General features: G+C 42.9%; 1 protein-coding gene across 14 annotated transcripts in view; it reads right to left on the reverse strand.

Annotated features, from left to right (window-relative positions):
- The window catches only part of SHLD1 (shieldin complex subunit 1), an 85754-nt gene extending 65910 nt beyond the window's left edge, over positions 1–19844 (reverse strand). For 7 of the 14 annotated variants that reach the window (XR_011530732.1, XR_011530731.1, XR_011530733.1 and 4 more), the window contains exons 1-2: positions 19747–19844; positions 11230–11411 (exon numbers count right to left, since the gene is read on the reverse strand). Coding sequence is in view for 8 of the 14 variants with exons in the window: in XM_008539064.2 (XP_008537286.1) it covers positions 11230–11407 (178 nt within the window). In the remaining 6 variants the exon portion in view is untranslated. Of the gene's footprint in view, positions 1–10929; positions 11136–11229; positions 11412–11654; positions 11772–19439; positions 19540–19601; positions 19697–19746 lie in introns of those variants that run through there. The other 7 variants (XR_011530736.1, XR_011530734.1, XR_011530735.1 and 4 more) reach the window with 5 other exon arrangements.
- Between the last annotated feature and the right edge of the window lie 3804 nt (positions 19845–23648).

A 23648-nucleotide genomic window follows, 5' to 3' on the forward strand; every position in this document is an offset into this window, starting at 1 on the left:
ACCTACTCAGTGCCAGGCACTGTCACCTTATCCTCTGCTCACACAGCAGAACCTAGGTTTAGAGGGCGGCAGCCGCAGGCATCGTGATTAGACTAGGGAGAGGGCAAAACGTGAACCCTGACAGGCAAGCCTCAGGGAGCCAGGAATGAATTCAAAAGCACGTACCCTTAAAAGTTACGTTCCAATAAGCTGGGTTTTTGTAATTTCAAGCATGTTAGCAAAGCTCAGCTCTATCAAAAACTCCAGGGAGCCTGCAAGTTGGTAGAGGGCAGCCACTCAGCAGACAAAGAGCATGATTTACAATTTCAAAGGCAAAGAACCAAGAATAAGGAGAGTTCCTGGGCCAAATGAGAAAATTTCTTCTGGATAGAAAAAGTTATCAAGGGTTTCATTTATTCCAGCAAACGAAGTTAAAATTCCTGACTTTTCTTCCTTTGGTTTTAACATAAGAAGCTGGATCCTGCCTGGTGGGAGAAATTTAACTGAGAAGGCAATGCCTTTTCTCGGATTAGTCAGCAGGTAGTTAGAGTTCTTCAACGATGGGAAGACGAGAGGTTGGAAGGGGAGCTCAGTAGGCAGTGGACACAACGCTGGTCAAATGACCAGAGTCCTGGTCGCCCCCAAGAGGGTGCTGATATTGAAGATGGTCAGAGTCAGCAAAGTTGGCAGGAAGAAGCTGACAGAGACCGAAGGAGGTGACTGCAAATAATTAACACTTAATACTTACTACTTACTCATACCTGGATGTCTGCATTTCTTTAGAGTTCTGCCTTTGAAGTCAGCCTGACTCAGATTTGTCTCAGCTTTCCACCATTCTTTGTGTAACATATGAATAGGTAATCTAAGGCTCTATCTCCTCATGGGTAACACGGAGAACATAATAGTATTTCTTCCTTGGGATGGTTGTGAGAATCAGAAGGAACAATGTGTGTAACATGTATAGCACAGTGCCTGGAATGTAAGTGTATGATAAATGATAAACTATTCATCCTTCCATGTTCCCTTAATTATGTATAGTGTTCTTTGTCCTACAAACATATAACAATGAATGACACTAGTGATGGTGTATGTTTACCTATTTTAATCAAGTTATTTTCTCATACTTTAAGAAGACACAGCTGAGCAATGAGTCATGAGTGAATGTCCAGTTGGAGAAGGCCTTGAGAGAGCTCTGGGGTCACGGCTGTGCAGCTGGGCTGAAAAGATAAAGGCTGTAGGTGTGGCTCCAGACAGGAACACAGCCTGTTTTTCAACTCAGTTGGGATATCTTTTCAAAGCAGCAACTGCAGGCAGAGTACACAGAGGTAAACAAGTCTCTTCTTCCAGAGCAAGTGTCCTTGGAACTCCAAAGCGAGGAGCAATGAGAGATGACACAGATGGCAAATAACATTCTTGAGCCTTTATAATTCTACTCTTAAACTACTGCCATCTCTAATGGCCATTTAAAGTTATCTACACTTTAGCAGTCTAAAATAGAGAATTGTATTTTGTTATTTTTTTAAAAAGGGAGAGAAAAGTCACAGTTAGAAGTTGTCTGTACAGACGGCCACCAAGGAAATAGGAGTTGCCAAGTGTCTATGTGACTTTGGGTGATTTCCTTCATTATGCTGCGGTTCAACTTCCCCTTGTAGAAAATGAGACAACTAGGTGAGCTTGGTGGTTTTCAAACCGTTTTTGGGCCCTGAAATCCTTTCTTCCAATGAATGCTTATCTGGAAGCCCACAAGGTAAATAAGCTGATACAGATGAGCAAGAGCGGAGAGTGAGTCCAGGGTCCCTGTAAGCTCACTACCTCCTCCCCATCTTGACCTTGTAGCTCCTAAAGGGCTGCCTGGAGCACAGTTTGAAAACCACAGGCCCAGAGGCTGTAACATTCTCTAACTCTATGGGCCTTAGTCATACACACTCATGTTTTATCCTTCACTGCTTGGGCCACACAATTAGGACACGTTGCTGCCTTCCCACACTGGCAAGCAAAGAGTTCAAAATCCTGTTCTGGACCTGAAAATTGAGTCTAGGTGGCTGAATCTACAGAACTCAATCCCGGAAGTGGTAACAAATGCAGAGATACATTGCCATGCAGAATACTCAAACTTTCCAAATAAAACCCATCAAGTTGAATACGTGATATGAAGTTCTAGATTTTGTTCTACGATTTGTCAGAGAACTGGTTCATCAATCTCCTTCTTTCCCTTCCTCACTGTGTCTTAGGTCCAGTTTAGAAGGTGCTAGGTCATTAGCTACTAGGTTGGATATCACTCAATGCATCTATAAAGAAAATGTCTTAAACATCATTTACACGTCTAAAATATACCCTGAATCCTATTTAACAACACGTAAAGAATTCTATAATTATTATAGAATTCTATTTTGAGATTTTGGATTTAACAGCTTATAATTTCTTATGGAAATAAAATTTTCTACAATTACAAATAGATACTATATGAATCACAGAAAGAAAAAAAGACATATTTATCTACTCTTAAATATTAAATTCCTTGGATGAAAAGCCTAAATACACAGGTTATATGCAGGCCTTTGAAACTGGGATGTTGACAGACTCCAAAAGAATAGGGAGTATTAAGCTACTATTTACTTTAAACTTAGGGCTGCCTGTAAGCTAGGGCCTTTAATCATCAAAGACTTATTGTGTTTAACACCCAACTTGCTGTACACATTCAACCAATTTCCCCAACAACTGCACCGAGAAGTTCAAGTTTGAGGACAGGGCTGAGGTTTCCCACCTCCATATTGTAACGTCTAAGCAACACCTTTAGAGAAACTCTCTGTCTGGCCTTAGAATGCATCTCGGGGGCTCTGCAGGACAAAGGTGGCTAATGAGCTGTGCCACACAAGCTACCCAGAGTTTATCAAGCCATAGCAGTGCACACAGGACTGCGCCTCCAGCAAACCTTTGTGACTTTGCCATTGAGAGGTTTAACCAACACCATTTGCCACTTCACGGGGCGCTTCCATTCTGCTTACACTATGCTTTCCTTGAGCCCAGTAACAAAGGAGAAAGGAAACAAGTATCTAACAACAAATTGTTGCTATCCATCAACAAGCTGTACTCGGGATTAATTGATGGATTCAATTCAGCAGTTTCTGGAGTGGATTGGAGTTGACCAGGGAGGAGGGAGCACGTTTCAAGAAGGGGAACAATGCAGCTGAGGCATTATGGCCTGACTCAGCACAAAAGCAGGCTCAACAGGAGTGGCAGGCCCGTGTTAATGAATAGTTAGACACCAGCAGGGGCCTGTATTCAGCTGGCATGCACCTGTACAGCCTTGCCAGTTGGTAAAATATTGCAATACTGCTGAATTGGTTGTTAAATATTTTGAACAAATACCCTGAACATCAGATTGCACAGTCCTGAAAATGAGGCACGGGAGCGTTGACTGGCGTTGGCAGGAAAGCGGAAGCGTACGATGACATCTCAAAGGGACAGAAACAGAGAAAGTGGTGGAAACGGTGTTTCGGGAAGACCTTTGTGGCAGTGTGCGTCTTCTGCCTGATCCGACCAGGAAGAGCAGAGGGAGGGAGTTTCGTAATGCTGTGCCTGGCTTAGGTGACAAGTTGTTTGCTCCACCAGCACTTCATGAGAAGTGGCTAGTCGGTCACTTCAGGACAGATGAACTCTGTTTATTTAGACAGATATAGCCCAGCCTCATCTGCTTTTGGGTACCCAGACTGAAATGACCAAGGCTTTGAGGTTTTTCTGACTAATACTCTCAGATTCTTATCAACCCATTCGTTTCTTGGGAAGTGCTCTTAAGTCTCATGTCCCTAGGCACTAATATCCTCCTCCAGGGCATGAACAGTGATAAGGCTGTTGCACATATAAGATAAGGGAGAGAAGTGTCCACTAGGTTTAGCCCCTGGGGACACTCACTCGCATCTGAACCAGGACAGGCTTAGTCAAGTGAGTAATGGGGGCAGAGGTCATGTGCCCGAGAATGAGGCACAACAAGTCCTTCAAAAAGCCTGGCTGGGCAGAGCAGGTCAGTGATAGGCTCCGAGCCAGAGGCAGCTGCAAAGTGAAATGGGGAATCCTTTACAAAAGTTAGGCTTAAGCCTGGGTCCATGTCCTTGTAACCTGGCTTTTGCAGTAGTCCCTGCCTAAAACAGACTGCCAAGAGACAATCTTGCCTGCCACTCTTCCAGGATTAGAACTGTGATGCTGACTGCAACCTTGAAGCTGGGACCTTGCCACCCACTGATAAGCCAGCTGCACACTGCCTGCCCCAGCCTGGATTTCTGAGCACTCTCTCTGCATTACCTGTTGCAGGGCAGGGGTATCATCCATTGGTTATTCCATGCCACCACTTGGCGCCCCCTTCCCCTGCCAATTATGTGTCTGGATTTTGACTGGAGGTTTTAACACTGGGGTCATTTGACTGAATCCTAATGGTTAGGTCGTGGCTCTTATTTCACCCAGCAGCTGGGGAAGCCAGGTCCTAGGTTCACGCTTAGACCTCCATTCCACTGTAAGCAACCTGCCATACTCTGCCAGTTCTTGAAATAGTCAACTGTATTTTGAGCCAAGCACAAGCTACATGAGTGCAGCCAACAGTGAGTGAGTACGAGGGTGGGTACAGTCTAATGCCGAGTTACCCTGGATGACTATCCAACTGGAAACCTTTGATTGTAATTCACCAATCCCTCGGAGATCAATTCCTAACAACACCCAAGCAAACAAGCAAACCAAGAACACAAGTTGCCTTGGGAACTGGATGTGTTAAGGAACTGAGATAGAACGGTAGCCATCAGAACACCAACAGAGATCAATGTAACGGCAGACTGTGTCTCTGAGCAAACAACAGATCCAGAGTTATCAGAACTAGATTAAAATGCAGGGGAAGTCTGCTGCAGGGCTGTGGGGAGAGACCCCATAACGACAGCCAACTACAAACGTGCAGCGAATGGAAGGAAGCGACATAACTCATAAGTAGAAAATGAAAAACTCGAGCTCCTGGACAGCTTTGAGAACTCCGAGGTGGAAGATGGTCAGACCAGAGCAAATCAGGCTGGGCAGATGGGGCAGGGACTTCCCTCAGAGCGTAGGGTGGGCCACGTCAAGTTGGATGCTCAGTAATGGTCAGACTGCCAGTGACAACCTTTCGTAAATTTACTTTGTAGAAAATCTCTTTCCCACAAAAGGCAGCTCTGGAAGGTTTAGAAGAAAAGAAATAGCCTTCCGTGCTGTGTAAATCCCTCCTAATGATATCAGAACGAAGTTCCCTTTGTGGTGGATACACCTGAGCGATTTACTTGCGCTTACATAAACTATCAGATACAGGGCTATTAAAAAAACAGGAGGGCTGTCCTCCACTTGATCCCAGTGTAATCCTTGCTCCCATCATGGCTGGAGGTTATCATTTCACTTAGTTCTTGGGAAGTTCTGGGGGATCTGATTCATGTTTTGTGTGTGTGTATGTGAGGAAGACTGGCCCTGAGCTAACATCTGCTGCCAATCTTCCTCTTTTTGCTTGAGGAATATTATTGCTGAGCTAACATCTGTGCCAATCTTCCTCTATTTTGTATATGGGATGCTGCCACAGCATGGCTTGATGAATGGTATATAGGTCTGTGCCCAGGATCCGGGCCTGTGAACCCTGGGCCTCTGAAGCAGAGAGCACAAACTTAACCACTATGCCACCAGGCTGGACCCTGGTTCATTTTTAAAATAGTCATAATGAGTATTACGAGTAATAAATGCCACAACATACAAAAGTACCATAGAATGACAGAGTGTCCAGCAAAATAAATGTTTTTAAATATTTAAGCCTGAATAAAATAGTATCAAAAACTTAATATATATCCTTCCTAAAATTACACCCTCCCAAACTGAGTTGTTTGCTCTATCAAGCTAACAAACTTGCTGAAATTTATTTCCAGCAGTTGCTTGTCTCACCGGTATCATCCACTTGGCTATTTTCCAGGTAAGGAAAAGTAATTTTTTTCCAATAAAAATATGATTTAAAACACTGCCTTTGGATTCAGCCCTGCTCTGCCATTTATTAAGTGACACTGGGTAAGCTTCCTAACTTCTCCAAGCCTCCATTTTCTCACTGATAAAAGAGGGCTGATTCCCACTTCTCAGGTTTTGGTAAGAATTAAAAGTGGCAATGTTTGTAAAAGTGGAAACACTTATCATGGAGCCCAACACCACCAAACCTGACAGGCAGCCAGCCCTCCATAAATAGGAGTGATCATTACTAATGTATTCTAAGACATTCCCGCATCTAGCTATGCGGAGAAAAATGGCCACACACCAAACCCTCTTTGGGGTAGCATGTGCAAATCAATGTGAGTGTTTTAAACACGTGTTGCGGAGGACAATCAGACATGGCCAGAGAGAAGAAATGGGAGAGGAGGCTGGACACTGAGGGATGGCTCCATCTGGAAAGGCCAAGTGGGGGCCGGGGTGGAGAGGAGAGTGTCAGGATGTGTCGGGGTGGGTAACAGAGACAGGATGCCTTTGAGGGACATCACGGAGGCACCTCCCCCAAATCTCTCTTCTACCTGCTCTTGATTCCTGAAATTAAACCACTCTTTTAGGTTAAGGCTACATATTCTTTTTTTTTTTTTTTTTTAAAGATTTTTTTTTTTTTTTTCCTTTTTCTCCCCAAAGCCCCCCGGTACATAGTTGTATATTCTTCGTTGTGGGTCGTTCTAGTTGTGGCATGTGGGACGCTGCCTCAGCGTGGTTTGATGAGCAGTGCCATGTCTGCGCCCAGGATTCGAACCAACGAAACACTGGTCCGCCTGCAGCGGAGCATGCGAACTTAACCACTCGGCCACGGGGCCAGCCGCAAGGCTACGTATTCTTAAACGAAGACCTTCCTGGAAAAGTTAACATTTGAAGCTACAATCAGTCATTTATATTTTAGTCTGAGTAAGTTTCAAATTGTTTCTGGAGGGATCTTGATGCGTGACACATGAAGGACCTGGGCACCCAGGGATAGGGCACAGGCCCAAGCAGAGAGAAGAAAAGAAAGTGAGAAGAACTTGGGCTCCGAAGGACACAGGAGTGACTCACCTGTGTGTGGGGCGCACATTACACACCTCTTGTGTTCTATTTTGACAGAAATGACCCAGAGTTTATGCCACTGAACAGCAGTTTACAACTGACTCTGCACACGTTCAATGGCTGACAGTTCCGCCATGTCTCTATCAGTTACACATGGTGACAGAGGAGGCAGAGGAAATCTGCCAGTCTCCTCTTCCAACACTGATCATGCTATGGGGCTAAATTTAGGCTTCTACTCCTTAAACAGGGAACTTTCCAGTTATCCATAAGCAGCCTTAAGCTGTGTGTGTGCATGGGGAAGGAGGAGGAAAATGGAGATGTTCTATGTTGCTATCAATTTCAGCCCTAAATCCATACAGGCATGTCTCTTAATGACATAATAAAAGAAGTTAACATTCACTCATTCATTCGTCATACAAGTATTTATTGAGTACCTGCTCTCCTGGAATTTATATTCCAGTGGGGGAAGACAAATAAATAAATCAAATACACAGAGTGCCTGATGCAGCAGTGCTGTGGAGAAGAATAACTCTGGGAAGGATACGAGGCAGTGTTAGCAGGAGCTGGCTCTTAGACAAAGGAGGCAAGGCGAACCTTTAAGGGTGAGGATCTAGGGTAGAGGCCCACGCCTGGTGTGGGAAAGGCCCAGTCCAGTGGGGGCAGGGAGAACGGTAGGAGATGAGGTCAGAGAGACAGCAGGCCCAGAGCCCAGAGGGCATGGGTGCCAGGTAAGGACTTTGGCTTTTGCTCTGAGTCAGATGAGAAGTCATAGGAGTTTTGCACGAAGAACATGATCTGGTTTATATTTTAAAAGAATCCTTCTCGTGGCTGTGGTGAGAAGGGATTGTAGGAGGATAAGGGCTGATGTTGAAAAAACTAGTTAGGACACTGTAACAATAATCCAGAAGACAGATGATAGTGGGTTAGCCCAGGGTGGTGGCAGTGGAGATGGCAGAAACTGTTTAGGTTCTAGACTTATTCTGAAGGTAGAGTTGACAGGATTTGCTGATGGACTGGATGTGGGGTTTAAGAGAAAGAGAGAAGTTGAGGATAACACCTAGGTTTTTGCTGAAGTGAACAGAAGGATGGAAACATTTTTTGAGACGAGAAAGCCTCAAAGAACAGGTATATGTGTGTTTATGAAGGGGAGGGACTGGGGAGGGGTAGAAGAATTAGGACTTTGGTTTAGGATATATGAAATTTAAGAAGTCCAATAGAAATATAAGTGATGGCGTCAAGTACACAGATGCTCTAAATGTCAAGCTAGAGAGCCAAGCTGGAGAGAGAAATTTGGGACTGAACGGGATACTGAGGGCATTTAAGGCTCCAACACTGGATGTGATCACTTAGGAAGCGAGTGATAACAGAGAAGAGATGTGATGACTCAGCCCTGGGGCTCTCCAACATTAAAAAGCTAGAGAGGCCAGAAGGAACCAGCAAAGGAGACTGAGAACAAATAGACAGTAAAGTGAGAAGAGAACCAAGAGAGGCTATTTCCCAGAAAGCCCAGTGAAGAAAAAATTCAGGGAGAAATTCAACTGTGTAAATGCTGCCGATGGACCAAGAAGGATAAGGCTTAAGATGTGACCACTGGATTTAACAATGTGGAGGTGATCAGTGATCTTGACAACAGCTATTTCCATGGAGTGATGGAGATAGAAGCCAGGTTGGAGGGTTTTAGGAGGAACTTGGAGGAAAGGAATTGGAGACAGGAGGTGTGGATGATTCTGCAGAAGAAAACAGAGAAATGAGACTGTAACTAGAGGGGGATTTGGGGTCCAGGGTGGGCATTTTTTCAAGATGGGAGATATTACAGTGTGTTTGTACAATCATGAGAATGGCCAATAGAGGCGGAATCAATGATGCAGGAGATTGCCAGAGTGATGACCTCGAGTAGGGGAGAGCAGACGGGATGTGGCGCGGGAGTGAAGGAACCAGGAGGGAAGGAAGCTGATGGATGTGGAGTGTGAGTGTGTCATCATTCTCTTCTGATTGTTTTTGTTTTCTTGATGGAAGAGGAGACAAGATTATCAGCTGAGACAGAGGTTGCCAAGGAGGTAATGGAGCTTTGCAAAGAGAGAAGATACAACACAGTCATCCAGGAGGGAGGCAGAGTGAAGGCACTAGGAAAATGCTGTGCGATGGATGGGCAGCACGAAGGGTTCACTAGAGGGGGGAGCTCGTGAATTTAAAGGCAGCCTGGTCAGTGCGTTGGTGTGTTGAGTGGCCCAGGTGGACCGACCCATGAAGAGGTGGATTTCCAAGAGCCAACCATGTGCGAGGCACCGTGCCTCAGACACATTCATCCTCGTTATCACTCCCCCACAACAAGGTGGGTGTTACTATCTCCATTCTACAAATGAGAAAACCAACGCAGAGAGGCGAAGTGACTCGCCCAAGGTCAAACCACTAAAAGAAGCAGAATCAGAATTCAAACCACAGTCTGGCCCAGCAGCAACACTGCCAACACCATGCAAAATGGTTGTCTTAGCATTTGAGTGCTCCTTCTCATGTTGAGATATTTATAAGGCTTTCCAAAAGAACTTTTTTTGCATGAAATCTCTAGATTTTTAACAAATACTCCAACATAAATATTTCAACTTGCTTCTTGTTTTTACAACTGTCAACTCAATTCAAATTAATGACAGTTGCTGTCCTATGGACTATTCACCCAATAGGCAAGAAAAAATAAAAACTGAGTCCACACTGAATTCTCTGGAAGAACAGAACCATCGCCCTGAAGTATTTCAACAGGCTGACACTTCTAAAGTCCTGTTCACCCATTCGCTTGTTCCAGCAAATGCTGCGATAACCAGAGACAAGGACCCAAATCAGTCTGAGGGGTGGAAAGTAATGCAGAGGCAGCAGGACAGGAGGGGGAAGAGGGAAGGTTAAACAAACTAAGATTTTGAGTCTAGAAAGGAAAAGGATAAAGAAGGATCTAATTCTTGGTCAGGAACTAAATTAAACAGGAGGTTGACTGATCTGATTACTCTGTGTCCTGAAAATGAGAACAGAATCATAAGGGCATTTAGAAGTATTTTGTTTCATAGAATTCCCAAAGACAATGACTGGGACACATCCTACTTACTGCCAACACTGCATTCATCATCATTAAGGCCTACATTTCTTAGTACTTGAGTTCTCTAAAAATACATATTTGGGGGCCGGCCCAGTGATGCAGCAGTTAAGTTCGCACATTCCGCTTCTCGCTGGCCCAGGGTTCACCAGTTCGGATCCCAGGTGCAGACATGGCACCACTTGGCAAAAGCCATGCTGTAGTAGGCGTCCCACATATAAAGTAGAGGAAGATGGGCATGGATGATAGCTCAGGGCTAATCTTCCTCAAAAAAAATAATTAATTTAAAAAATACATATTTGGATTTTTTAATATTAGTAATAAAAACAACACAAATACAACAACACAAATAATACGCACAAAAATAACTGGCTGAGCGCCCATGTTTGGCAAACACCACAACAGGTACTTTACATTGTTCCCTGAGTTAACTCTAACTCCATGAGGCAAGCATTCCGATCATCACTTTGTAGACGATTCTGGAGCTCAGAGAGGTTAAGAGACAAGCCCCGAGTCACACAACCAGTAAGTGGGAGAGCTGTGAGTCAGGTCCGTGGACCTCTAGGTCTGGACTGGACAATGACAGGGAATAGGTGGGCTTTAGAACCAGAGACGGTCACTAACCATGTCAAGGAGTTATCATTAAGCTCAAATAATAGACTGTTTGGCAACTCAGTCAGGGAAACTTGTAGAAAAGCTGCTACCTGAATGCAGAGTGTACCTCACAAGAGGAATACTAAAGTCCCTATTACTATTACCTGTAACACATAACAGGCCCACATGGTTATTTTCCCAAGTTTTAAAAACACAAAACATACCAATTCCACTCTCTCCCTGCTGAACCAATCGTTTCCCTGTCTCTGAATGCATTTGGATGGAGATCAGAAAGGGACTCAGACAAAAAAGGCCTCCAGGAAACAGCTCCTTGTTGTGGTCACACCAGCGAAGCTGTCCTTTGATGTCTCTCCCCACACTGTAAATAAGACGTTTGTCTACCCGAGACAATGAATCACTCCTTAGAGGTCTGCCATTAGAAGAAAGAGAAACAAACTATCACATACCTGTCTATGTTAGGGGATTTTTTTTAATATTAGTTAGTTTTAAACTTGGCTTCTTACCTGGATCCACATCAGAAGAGCAAGGAGTAGAAAGGGCTTCCACAGAACTAAAAGCCTCGCTGTTGGGCTCTTGGCCAGGTCTCTGCAGCACGTAATCTCTTAAGTCGCAAGCTGACGGCAGGTCCAAAGCACTGCTCTCCTCTGACAGGCTGCCTGGAGTGGCTTCCCCGGCCGCCATAGTCCTGCCACAGGAAAAAAAAAAAAAACAATTCAATACAAGAGGCTCTGCCTAAGAGGAGCCTCCATCAGAGTCACCACTTGAAAGACTGAAGTCCCAGCATCTTAAGGACCAAACAGTAGAAACAATCATTTCCCTTCCCCTGTTATTGTCGGTCTTCCTTGTCCTTCCTTCAGAACTAGTATTTGTTTACTGTGTTTCTTTATCATGAGAAACAAATACTCTCAGCACAGAAAGAAACCATTACTGATTTCAGCTGGGAAAAAAGCTCCACATCGGCGGGGCGGGGGAGGGGAGCCAGCCCAGCGGCGCAGCGGGTAAGTTCACACGTTCTGCTTTGGCGGCCCAGAGTTCGCCAGTTTGGATCCTGGGTGTGGACCTATGCACTGCTTGTCAAGCCACATATAAAGCAGAGGAAGATGGGCACAGATGTTAGCTCAGGGCCAGTCTTCCTCAAAAAAAAGCTACATGTCTGACACGAGAAAGGTTCAATCATAGAACTCCCACTCGATGAAAAATGCAGCATTAGAATTCCAGGGCTACAAGAATATTCAATGAGAAAGGAATCTATTCATGACAATATTAAATAGAAAAATATTTTAAAATCATAAGTCGAGTTTGATCCACATTTCATAAAATAAAACATGTGTGGGATGTGTGTGTACGTGAAATAGATGGATCTATAGCTAGAAAAAACCAGTCTGGAAGGCTAGATCCCAAAATCAATTTCAGGGGTTATGTGGGTAGTGAGATGACAGGTGATTTGCATTGTCCTCCTTGCATACTCAAACACGCACTCAGTCAGTTATGTAACATGCCAGGCCCCATGCCAGGCGCTGGGGATACAAAGGTGAACATGAGAGACCCTTCCCCGACATTGCTCACCGTTTGGGGTGATCCAAACACAGAGACCTATCCTGTTAACACAATGACAAGGCAGCAAGGAGCCCAGACAGGGGCAGTGGGCTTTCTGGAGGAGGTTATCCCCAAGCACGGGGCAGGCCAGGCCATGGCCCAGGGCCAGCATGAAGACCAGAAGAACCAGTTTGGGCAACCACAAGTGGCATGGGGTGTCAGGAGTTTGAAGTGAGAGCCAAGGAACTGTCACACACTGGGTAAGTGGGGAGGGACAAACCCTGGAGTCTTGGCTGGATGGCCGTGGGGCCCTCTCCTCTTCCGGCGCAAGCTCTGGGAAGGACAGCAGGGCCTGGCTGCTATCAGCAACTTGATACACAAACTCTCTAGCTGAGCTCTGGAGACTGCGACGTGGCTTACTGGGTTCAGGGTTTGGACATTTCCTGTTAAAAAGCAGGGGCGTTCCTCACCCCTCCTGGGTCTATGTCTACCTGTGGGGCCTAAGTTCTCTACCAGAGGGCTCTCTGCAATGCACCCAGCCCTGCCCACCTCTCTACAAAATAACTGTGGACCTGGGGAGACCCTGGACCCTCTGCTACTCTCTGCTTCATAAGGTGTTGTCATCAATAAATCTTATTATAGCCAACGCCACATGTCATGTGTGCCATGGGCCACCACACACCATGCAGAGGAGTTACATGGTCAGATCTTCAGATTTGGCAGCTGGATAGCATGTAGGTTTGTAGGGCCTGAGCCTGGTGGCAGGCAATCTCAGAAGCAACAGGAATTCATTCACTGCAGTGGTCCAGGTGAGAGAGGAAGAGCTTGTGAATGAGGGCATGGCACTATGGGTCAAAAGTAGGGGGCAGATTAAGAACATACTTAGGAGGGAAATGAGAGTAGAACTTAAGTGAATAGACAAAGGGGTTAAAGAGGAACTGAGAGTCGAGGAGCGGCAGCTTCAGCGGTTGGTTGTATTACTAACTGTTAGAAAAGACAGAAGAAGGAATAGGTTTGGAAGGAGGCAGTATTTCAAATTATGGCATACTTCTAGCTGTTAAAATGACAATCAGAACTTGAAAGATCTCAAAGACGTATGTTTGAATGAAAGAGGGAATTTCAGAATAAAATGATCAGTATAATAATAAGAGTAATTAACATTTATTGAGTGCTTGTTGGACGCCAGGCCTTGTGCTAAGAGCTTCATCTGCAACAGCCCTAGGAGGCAGGGAATCCTACTATTACCCTCATTTACAGTCAGACAGTCAGCCTCAGACACAGAGACGTAGCGTAACTTGCCCAAGGAAAGCCATCTAGAAAGTACCAAGCTGGGACGAACCCAGCTCCAAGACTTCCCAGCCTCCCGCATCTGCACAGCCTCCATGCTGCCGCCCAAACTACCTGATCAGGCAAAGACAGGAAGTGTATAAAAACAAATCAACAGAGAGGCCTGGTGAGATCCTTCTTGTTTGAGGACACCCAGTCACACGCTCTTGCGGCCATTTGCTCAGAGTCAGCCAAGATGTCAGATGATTGCTTCTGAAAGGAGTGGAGTGATCAAGGTTCCCAAAGAAGCAAGAACATCCTGTCTTTTCACACATGCTATATTAGACAACCAAGCCTGGGGTTTCAGCAACCACCTCCGCCACAGGCATCTGCTGTTCCTCCTCCCATCCTGTTACCACACACTGCTCGGAGGCTTCTGGAAGGGAACACACAGGTCAGCGAATGACATTGGCATATCCTGCCTGCCTGGAAAGGTGCCTTGAAATCAACCATCAATCAAGGGTGTCCTTAGTGATCCAAAATGAAAGGAATCCTTTTTGAAAACAAATAGCACATTGATCTGCTATCTGTCCCTTCTTTTAGGATCACTATTAAGTGACAAATCCATTCCAAACCAGGCATTCGACCTAAAAGGGAAAAAATGCCTACTGAAAGGCAGATTCCTTTATATTATAAAATAAGTATCTGTGCGTGTGAAACACATTATTTGGGATCCAGCAAGTGTGTACAGGAGAAAGCGAGTACTAGGGACAGATGAGACCCTTCTCATGGTCTGAAACCACCTTGGCTGGCAAGTGGAATGCAAACGTTATCCCTTGCCCCAAAACTTTTGATATGTGGTTCAACTTCCTTCTCCAGAACTGGTTTAATGACACAATCTAAAGATTGTTTTCCAAAACCGGAGAGTACAGGATGCCCTGGGGTTGCAGGCACAAGTCTCTAAGTACATAGACACCTGCGTACCAAGAGAAGCAGCCATTCCTCTACCCCACAGTCTTACAGACCTACACATACAAGCACTCAGGGTCCATGTCAAAGAAGTAGTTTAACTTCATTTACTTTTTTTCAATTAAATCTCTTTCCTTCCAATATTTTACATGAAAAATTTCAAACATAAAGAAAAGTGGAGGGCCGGCCCCGTGGCTGAGTGGCTAAAGTTCTCCACTTCAGCTGCCCGAGTTCAGAGGTTTGGATCCTGGGCATGGACCTGCTCCACTCATCAGCCATGCTGTGGAGGCATCCCACATACAAAAAGTAGAGGGAGACGCACAGATGTTAACTCAGGATGAATCTTCCTCACCAAAAAAAATGAAAAGAAAAGAAAAGTGGAAAGAATTATATAATAAACATCCATATAGCTACTGCCTAGATTTCATAATTAACATTTTACTATGATTTTATCAGATAACCATCTATCCAACTCTCTACCCATCTATCAATTTATCTTATTTTTATACATATTTCCATTTAAATTTTAATGTAATGAAACCTCCTGAGCTGGGGTGTGATAAGATCAGTTTGCCTTTTCAAACACTCACTCTGTTAGGCAAATGAAGCATGAGGCAGAGGAGGTTAACCACGAAGCAGGGAACACAGCCAGGAAGCTCGACAGAAATGTCTGGAGAGGTGCAGGGTCTCTGGAGTTGGAGAGACCCAGGTTTGAACCCCTGCTATCACTTTTTAGTTGTGTCACCTTGGGCAAGTCACTTAACCTCAGTTTCCTCATCTATAAAAATGGCTTGATAACAGTACTTACCTCACAGGGTTGTCATAGGAATTATATGAAATTAATGCAAATAAAATACTTACTCCAGGATCCATGCTCGATAATGTCAAGCTCCAATAAGTAAAATAGTAAGAAATAAAAAACACATTACAGGCTCCTATCTTCCCAGCCTACCTCCAGTACATGTGCCTCTCTATTTCCCATCTGGTAGCCATCTTGCTTCGTTCATCCCTACCTAGTTCACAATCTTGTTAATACCCTTCCCTGCCCATTCTGTCTTTTTATCACACCCCTTTGGCAAAACCCCAGCCTGGATGAACTCAACTATCTATCTACTCTCCATGTGCTGGACATGAGAGTCACATAACAGAGCAAACTGTTTCACTCTAAATGAATGAGCACCAGCCTAGAATGGGCTATCTGACCAAATGAATCCTGAGATGTCTATATCATAACTCCCTCTCCCCCTCCCCTTGACTCTTTCATGTTTTATCCACTCTTCTTCAACTCAGACCCACCCCATCACTCACACACCTTCCTCTTTCCAACACATCATCTCACTTGCTAATGGACAAAGGAAACAGAATCCAGCAGAGAGAAACAACTTCAACTCCCCTATCAAACATAGCAAAGGCTCCCACATCTGCACACTGGTTCACCTCTCTTCACCTCTCCTTACAACAGAGGAGTTGTCGCTCCTGCGGCAAAGGCCAAACCCTCCACCTGGGCTTTAGATCCCACTCTCTGGACCTTTCTGGAAGCCTTCAGCTTCTCTCGCTTCTGCTCCACCAGACCTTCACTTAGGCTTTTCAATATGCCCAAATTGCTCCCACTTTTCAACAAAACTTGGTGTGTAAGAGAATGTCTTTGTTCTCTGTAAACGCTACTCAAATATTTAGTGGTAGGGGGATATGATGTCTGCAACATACTAAAAATGTGTGTGTATATATATATGTGTATACACACACATTATACATAAAACATATACACACATGAGAGAATGTTAAAGTAAATGTATGAGGCAAGTGTAGACAATTGGTGAATATGGAAAATGTTATTTGGGAGTTTCTTGTACTAGTCTCGTAATTTTTTGAAGGTATAAAATTACATCAATATAAAATTTCTCAATAAAGAAAAAAAAAAGCAAAAGGAAAACCTTTAACACCTTCCCTCCTCACGGCCAGTCTCCAATTCCCTCTGCAAACATTTCCTCAGCTCCACCAGCTCCATCACCCTACCATAGAACTTCTAAAAACTCCTTCTTCTGACATTCTTTCTTTGCTTTTCGGGAAGTCACTCTCCTGCTTGTCCTCCCATCTTTTTGCCTTTGTTCCTTCCTGCCTGCTCTGCTGCTCACCCTCCATCTCCAAATGGACTTCCTCAAGGCTCTCTCCTCTTCTTTCCTCCTCTGCGACATCAATTATTGCCCAGAAATTTCTGTCTAGCCCAAATCTCCCAACATCAGGTCCCCTTGCTTTCCATGCTTCAGGCATAGTGGTTTTCCTTCAGATTCTCCAAAAAGCCCTGCTGCCTCCCACTGCACTTGTCTTTCCCTCTCTTGGATAACGCTTCTAAAAAAATGGAAGGGGAGGGAACACTTCCCAATTTGCTCTATGAGCCCAGTATTATTCTGACATTAAAACCAGAAAAAGACATCACAAGAAAACTACAGACCAATATTATGAATACAGAAATCCTTGACAAAATACTAGCAAACTGAACCCAGCAACATATAAAAAGGATTATACTTCATGACCAAGTGGAACTTATCCCAGGAATGCAAAGTGGTCTTAACATCAGAAAATCAATCAATGTAATACGCTATATTAGAACAAAGGACAAAAACAACACACACACACAAGCATTTGACAAAGTCAAACATTCATTTATAATCAAAACACTCAACAAACTAGGAATAGAAAGGAACTTCCTCACTTTGATAAAGGGCATTTTTTTAAAAACCTATAGCTAGCATCATATTTGAGGTGAAAGACTGAAGGCTTTCCCCCTAAGATCAGGACAAGATAATGACATCTGCTCTAACCACTTCGATTCAACATCGTGCTGGAGGTTTTAGTCAGCACAATTTAGGCAAGAAAATAAAATAAAAGGCTTCCATATTGGAAAGAGACAAGTAAAACTATTTCTATTAGCAGAAGACATGATTTTTGTATAGAAAATCCTAAGGAATCCACTTAAAAAACCAGTAGAACAATTAAACAAGTTAAACAAGGTTGCAGAATACAAGATCAATAAGTAAAACCATATAGAAATGATTTTACACTAGCAATAAATATTTATGTATATTATATAATAATAAATATATTATACACATTTACAAATAGTATTTATAAATATTGTGTAAATATTTATATACACTAGCAATAAATAATTAAATTGAAATTAGGAACATGATGCCATTTATAATAGCATCAAAAAGAATAAAATGCTTAGGAATACATTTAATAAAAAATGTGTAGGGGGCCAGCCCCATGGCCTAGAGGTTAAGTTCAATGTGCTCTGCTTCTGTGGCCTGGGTTTAGTTCCTGGACATGAACTTACACCACTTGTTGGTGGCTATGCTGTGGCAGCAACCCACATACAAAATAGGGGAAGACTGGCACAGATGTTAGCTCAGGGCGAACTGTCCTCAGCAAAAAAAAAAAAAAAAGTGTAGGGCGTGGACACTGAAAACTACAAAAAAAATGTTGAAAGAAACTGAAGATCTAAAGGAATGGAAACACATCCTATGTTCACAGAATGGAAGACAATTTTTTAAGATGGCAATATTGATCTACAGATCATTGTAATTCTTATCAAAATCTCAATTGGCTTTTCTTTTTTTGCAGATACTCGACTAAACTGTTTCCAAAATTCATATGGAAATGCGAGGGACCCAGAGTAGCCAAAACAATGTTGAAAAAGAACAAAAGATAGAACACTTATACTTTCCAAATTCAAAACTTCCTACAAAGCCACAGTAATCAAGACTCTGTAGTACTGGCAAAAGGATAGACACATAGATCAATGGAATAGAACTGAGAGTCCAGAAGTAAAACCTTACATTTATGATCAATTGATTTTCCACAGGGTGCCAAGACAATTGCACAGAGGAAAGACAGTCTTTTCAACTCTGAGACAACTGGACATCCACATTCAAAAATGTAAAATGGTGCAGGCACACTGGAAAACAGTTTGGCAGTTACCCAAAAGGTTAAACACAGTTACACTTTGACCAGGCAATCCACGCCTAGGCATATATGCTCAAGAGAAATAAAAGTATATGTCCACACAAACTTTACACAAATGCTCATAGCAGCTTTATTCATAATAGACAAAAAATGGAAACAATCCAAATGTCCATCAACTGCTGAATGGATGAATAAAATGTGATATATACATACACGGAATATTTTTCAGCAATAAAGGAATGAAGTTCTAATACATGCTACAACAAGGATAAACTTTGAAAACATTATACTTATTGAAAGAAGCTGGTGCTAAAAAACAAAACAACAGGCCCCATATGGAGTTGCTTATACCAAACCCCACAACTGAGACCTAACTTAATCACAGTTTGGGCTCTCCCAGAAACAGAATCTTAAACCAATCAATCAACAATCACCTGATTAGCACTAGTTAGGTAACCCGCCTGACAGACCCCTGCTATTCACTAAAGGAAAGTAACCTCGCAATAACCAACCCAATTTTTGGCCTAGTATAACTTCTTTGTTCCTGCTCCTTTCTGCCTATAAAAATCTTTCATTTGTACAGTGCCTCTGAGCTCCTTTCTGTCTACTAGACTGGATGCTACCTGATTCGAAGGGATTTTTGCTAAAATAAACTCCTAAAATTTTTAATATATCTCAGTTTATCTTTTAACACCAGTCAAGAAAGACCACATATTGTATGACTCCATTTATATCAAATGTCCAAATTGACAGATCTATAGTAGATTAGTAGACTAGATAAGTAAACCAGTAATTGCCTAGGACTGGGAAGTCATGGTGAATGGAGAGCGACTGCTAATGGGTACAGGGTTTTTCTTTGGGGTGATGATAACTAGACTATGGAGATGAATGCACAATTCTGGGAATATATGAAAAGCCACTGAGTTTTACATTTTAAATAGATGAATATTATGGTATGTGAATTATATCTCACCAGAGCTGTTTAAATGGAAGAAAAAGATTCGAAGCTCATTCAGACATACTGCCTGCAAATTCCAAGGATTCCCCAAAGCAGAGGCTGCTGAGGCAGCCAAGGCCATATATTGGGGGGGTGGGGGAAGGGAAGGGGGATGAGGGCGGGAAATTGGGAATGTACCAGGGGAAGCCTCCATAACTTCCCAACTGTGAGACAACGATCCGATACGTTGCTGAAATGCCCTCCCTACTTCCAAACCAAAGGCACTCCTGAGTCGACAGAGACAACTGGCCGAGAAAACTCGGCAGCTGCCAATTACACTCACCGCCCCGCGAAAGCAGCGCCCCGGAATCCGGAAGCGGAAGCGCAAGTGCCATATTTGTTATGGGAAAGGCGAGGTATGAAAAGAAGTCATCGGAACCATCTTTGCTGAGGGCAGGCAAGGGCAATGGAAGGTAGTCGCGGCCATGTTGACTGAGGGCATTTGCGCGGCCGTCGAAGCTTTTCGCACATGGCTAGTTTGGGCGATTCCTACAGGAGGCCTGTTGGAAAATGCGCTTGGTGGACACTAACTGAAACAGGAAAAATATTGAAAAAATTTTTTTAAATGTAAATGTCTACATTTAAAAAACCATAGAAAGTAGACAGATATATTAACAGAAAGAATGACAATATTTTACTGTGTTGCGTGCAGGTAGCTGTACACAACTGCCAGAATTGCAGGTCCAAAGAAAAGAGACTGAGGGTTATTGTCCCATCTCTCTGTCTTCTTGAAAGAGTCTCATACACTCACAGCCACCTATGAGGAGGATTGGGAGAGGTCCCTATAAATTAGGAGTTCTGGACTTGAGATGAATATTTTAAATAATACTAGCTGAGGTTTGGCCAACTACATGCCAGATACTGTGAGTTTAAGACACCCTGGGAGATGTAGTGACCTTTTGGAGGCCAATTTAAAGGTACAATTAGAAGTAAAACTAACTTTCTTTCACATTCAGACAAACCTAACACAGCAACTGTAAGTTTCATTTTCTCTTCCAGCATTGTGCATTGCTTATCAAAGTGTATAATTTTGATTTTCACCTTTTTTCATGTCATATATCTCATAAAAACACTCTTTCAAAGTAATTTGATAGATTCTGATTAGAAAAAGTCTAGAATGACATTAAGTTACTTTCCTATTTGTTTCAGAAAATGACAAACTCAAATATAATTGAATAAAATTATCTGGATTATTATGCAACTAATAAAAATGATAAAAGATATAGCAAAAGAAAATACCAGATCGTGCATTGCATTCTCCGTTTTCTTATCTCCTTGGTTCCCTTTCATCCCCATTTCTCAATCTTTCTGTGTATTTCTTGGCAGTGACATTTTTGAAGAGTACGAGTCAGTTATTTTGTAGACTGTCCCTCAGTTTGAGTTTGTCTGTTGCTTCCACCTGGTTCCCAATAAAGTTGAACATTGTTGATCACTCCTTCCTTCTAGAAAGTCATGTTCCTGGGTTTCCCTGATACCATTTCTTTATGATTTTTCTCTTTCCTCTCTCAAATTTCCATCTAAATCTTCTTTCTCTTTGTTGTGGGCCTCTCCCAGGGTTCTGTCTTGAATCTTCTCTTCTCCCTTCTCTGCAGATGACTCCCAAATCTCTAAGCCTCGTCTCCTCCTGAGATTCAAGTCAACATATCCTCCAGCCATCTTGAACTCAATCTTCCACCACCTCCAATCAACCTGCTCCTATCCCAGTGTCTCCTGTCTCAGTGAGTTGGCTCATTTAGTTGCCAAAACCAGAAACTGTTTCTCCTGCTTTGTCAGCGTGTCCCATACCCATCAATAATCAAATCCCCTCGTCTGCTTCTTTCCCTTAAAGATCTATTGACTCTCTCTTAATTCTCTCCATCCTCACTGCAACTTTCTGAGTCCAGCCCACCATTTTCTGCCACCTGGATGACAACAGCTTCCCACAACTCCGTAGCCGGTTTTCTTTTTAATATAAAGATTGATCACACCACTCCCTTGCCCTCGGGTTAAAGCTCAAAGTTCTTAACCAGATTCAGAGGATCCCTACCCCTTACTTCCCATCACTATCCCCCAACCCCCCACCTGTACACTGACTATTTTCTTTTCCTTAAATACTTCATGCTTACTCTCTCCTGCCTCTGAGATTTTTACCCATACAGTTTTCCCTTAGGAACACACTTTTCTCCTCTTTTTTGGTCTCTCTCATCCTTCAAATCTCAGCTTTAGGGAAATCTTCCAGGAAATCTTCTCTGACTTATCAATATGAGTTAGTGAGCCCTCCCAGGAAGGCTCATGATTTGGTCCTTCATTTACCCTGATTACCCTCAGTTCCTTTGCCCTTTCTGTTTCTCTGACTAAACTAAACTGTAAGTGCCTTGAGGGCAAGTACCATGTCTATTTCATACTTGTGGCCCAGAGCCCAGCCAGTGACTCACATGTAAGTGCTCAGAAATCGCTGTTATGTGCATAAATGGATAAATCTTTTCCCAGGTTTCCTCCATTCCCCATTCCACCCTACTCAACCCTTACACCTTCCAAACATCTCAAAAACATGACTCCTTCCTGATCTATTGTCAGTGAAACAGCCTTTGGAACTTTTTGCCATTGTCACTCTTTCCTTGAAAAATAAGTTTGTTTATACGCTAATTCTCATATATTCTCCTGTGGCCTTTCTATGATACTGTTTATCTTTCTGATGAGCTTCCTGGAGCAAATTTCTAAAGTCTGGAGTGACTTCTTTTTGCCATATAGCATGCCTCTGACCATCCTTTCTTACCACTTTCAATTAGTCAGTGTGGAAGAAATGAAAACTAATTGAAGTCATCAAAACAAAATGGTCAATAATTGGGACCTTAAATCTGCAAAGACAGCAAAATAGCAAGTTCATTTCATTCCTAAAGTGAAGTATAAATTATGTTGGATGCCCTGCTGTTTTGCCATTGATTATATAATGGCTGTATAAATTGGGTTATGTCACAATCTTATGAAACTCCTATATTTCATGGTTGATTTTTCCTCCATTAGCTTAGCCAGCTACTTCAGTCAAACCTCTTTCAGTAGAAAGAAGTCACATTAGGAGAAAGATCAAAATAAAATCTCTTTCAAAGGGGGGAGATATTGTTTGCAATTACCTTATCTCTCTATGTAATTCTGAACCTTGATCTAATTACTCATCCATCTGGGGATCTAACTTTAAAAAATAAGAAAGGAAACCTTACAAAAGTTCAAAGGTTAAGTAATTGATGAGTCTTAAGGCATCTTATTGCTTTTCATTAATGCAATAGTCTAAAGCCATAATTAAGCAAAATAAATTGGTAACCAAGGAGAAAATATCAGATAGATTGTAAGTGGTAAGACCATAAGATCCATGAAAGTGGAGGCATTTTATTTGCTAATGAATACATAGCACTTGGACAGTGTATGTTTATAATGAAATAAGCTTGGACCTTAAGATCTAAAATCAGTACTAGCACAATAGTAAAGAGTTTAAAAATATTGCTTGATGGACAGTCTATGACATCAAGGAAAAGTATCCATTTCCTGGCATCTCAAGCCTGTGAGGGCTTAACAAATAACATGCCATTTCATGATGCTAGGGACAGACACATCTGATCTATGGCCCAGAGCCATCCTGGAGTGTCTACATCAGTGATGGAGCAACAAGTGCCCTGAATGTAGAGTCAGGAGGCTGAACTCCAGTCTTAGCTCTCTTACTAACCAATTATCTGTGTGGCTGTAGCCATTTAATCCCTGTGATCCTTAACTTTCCCATCTGTAAAAAAAGGAACAATAAATGCCTACCAGGACTATTTTTTTAAAAACTGCTTTGCTTAGTGCAGTAATTGGTGGACTGGTGGCCAGCAATTCTGAATTCACTTTTCTCCCGCAGTAATGATTTGAACAATGCCAGATATAATGAAAGTATTACATGTGTGGGGACCTGGAATTGGCCACCCCAAGATATGTCTCTTTGGCATCAGGATTATTTGAGGTTGATTGCTTTTGATAAACTGGGACAGGGAAGGAGGCTCTGAGGAATGCAACTTGCCCTTTGTTAGGACACGTTTACATTTGTAAGGTAAATCTCTATCTGTAAAAGGTGCCTCCCTCTCTGTACCAGGAAGAAGAAAGGAGATGACCTTCTCTCCAGAAACTCTTAATCAATACCAAAGGCAAGGACTTAAATCTGCATTTTATTGTGCTAGT

This window comes from Equus przewalskii, chromosome 21, assembly GCF_037783145.1.
Source record: "Equus przewalskii isolate Varuska chromosome 21, EquPr2, whole genome shotgun sequence".
Taxonomy (NCBI): domain Eukaryota; kingdom Metazoa; phylum Chordata; class Mammalia; order Perissodactyla; family Equidae; genus Equus; species Equus przewalskii.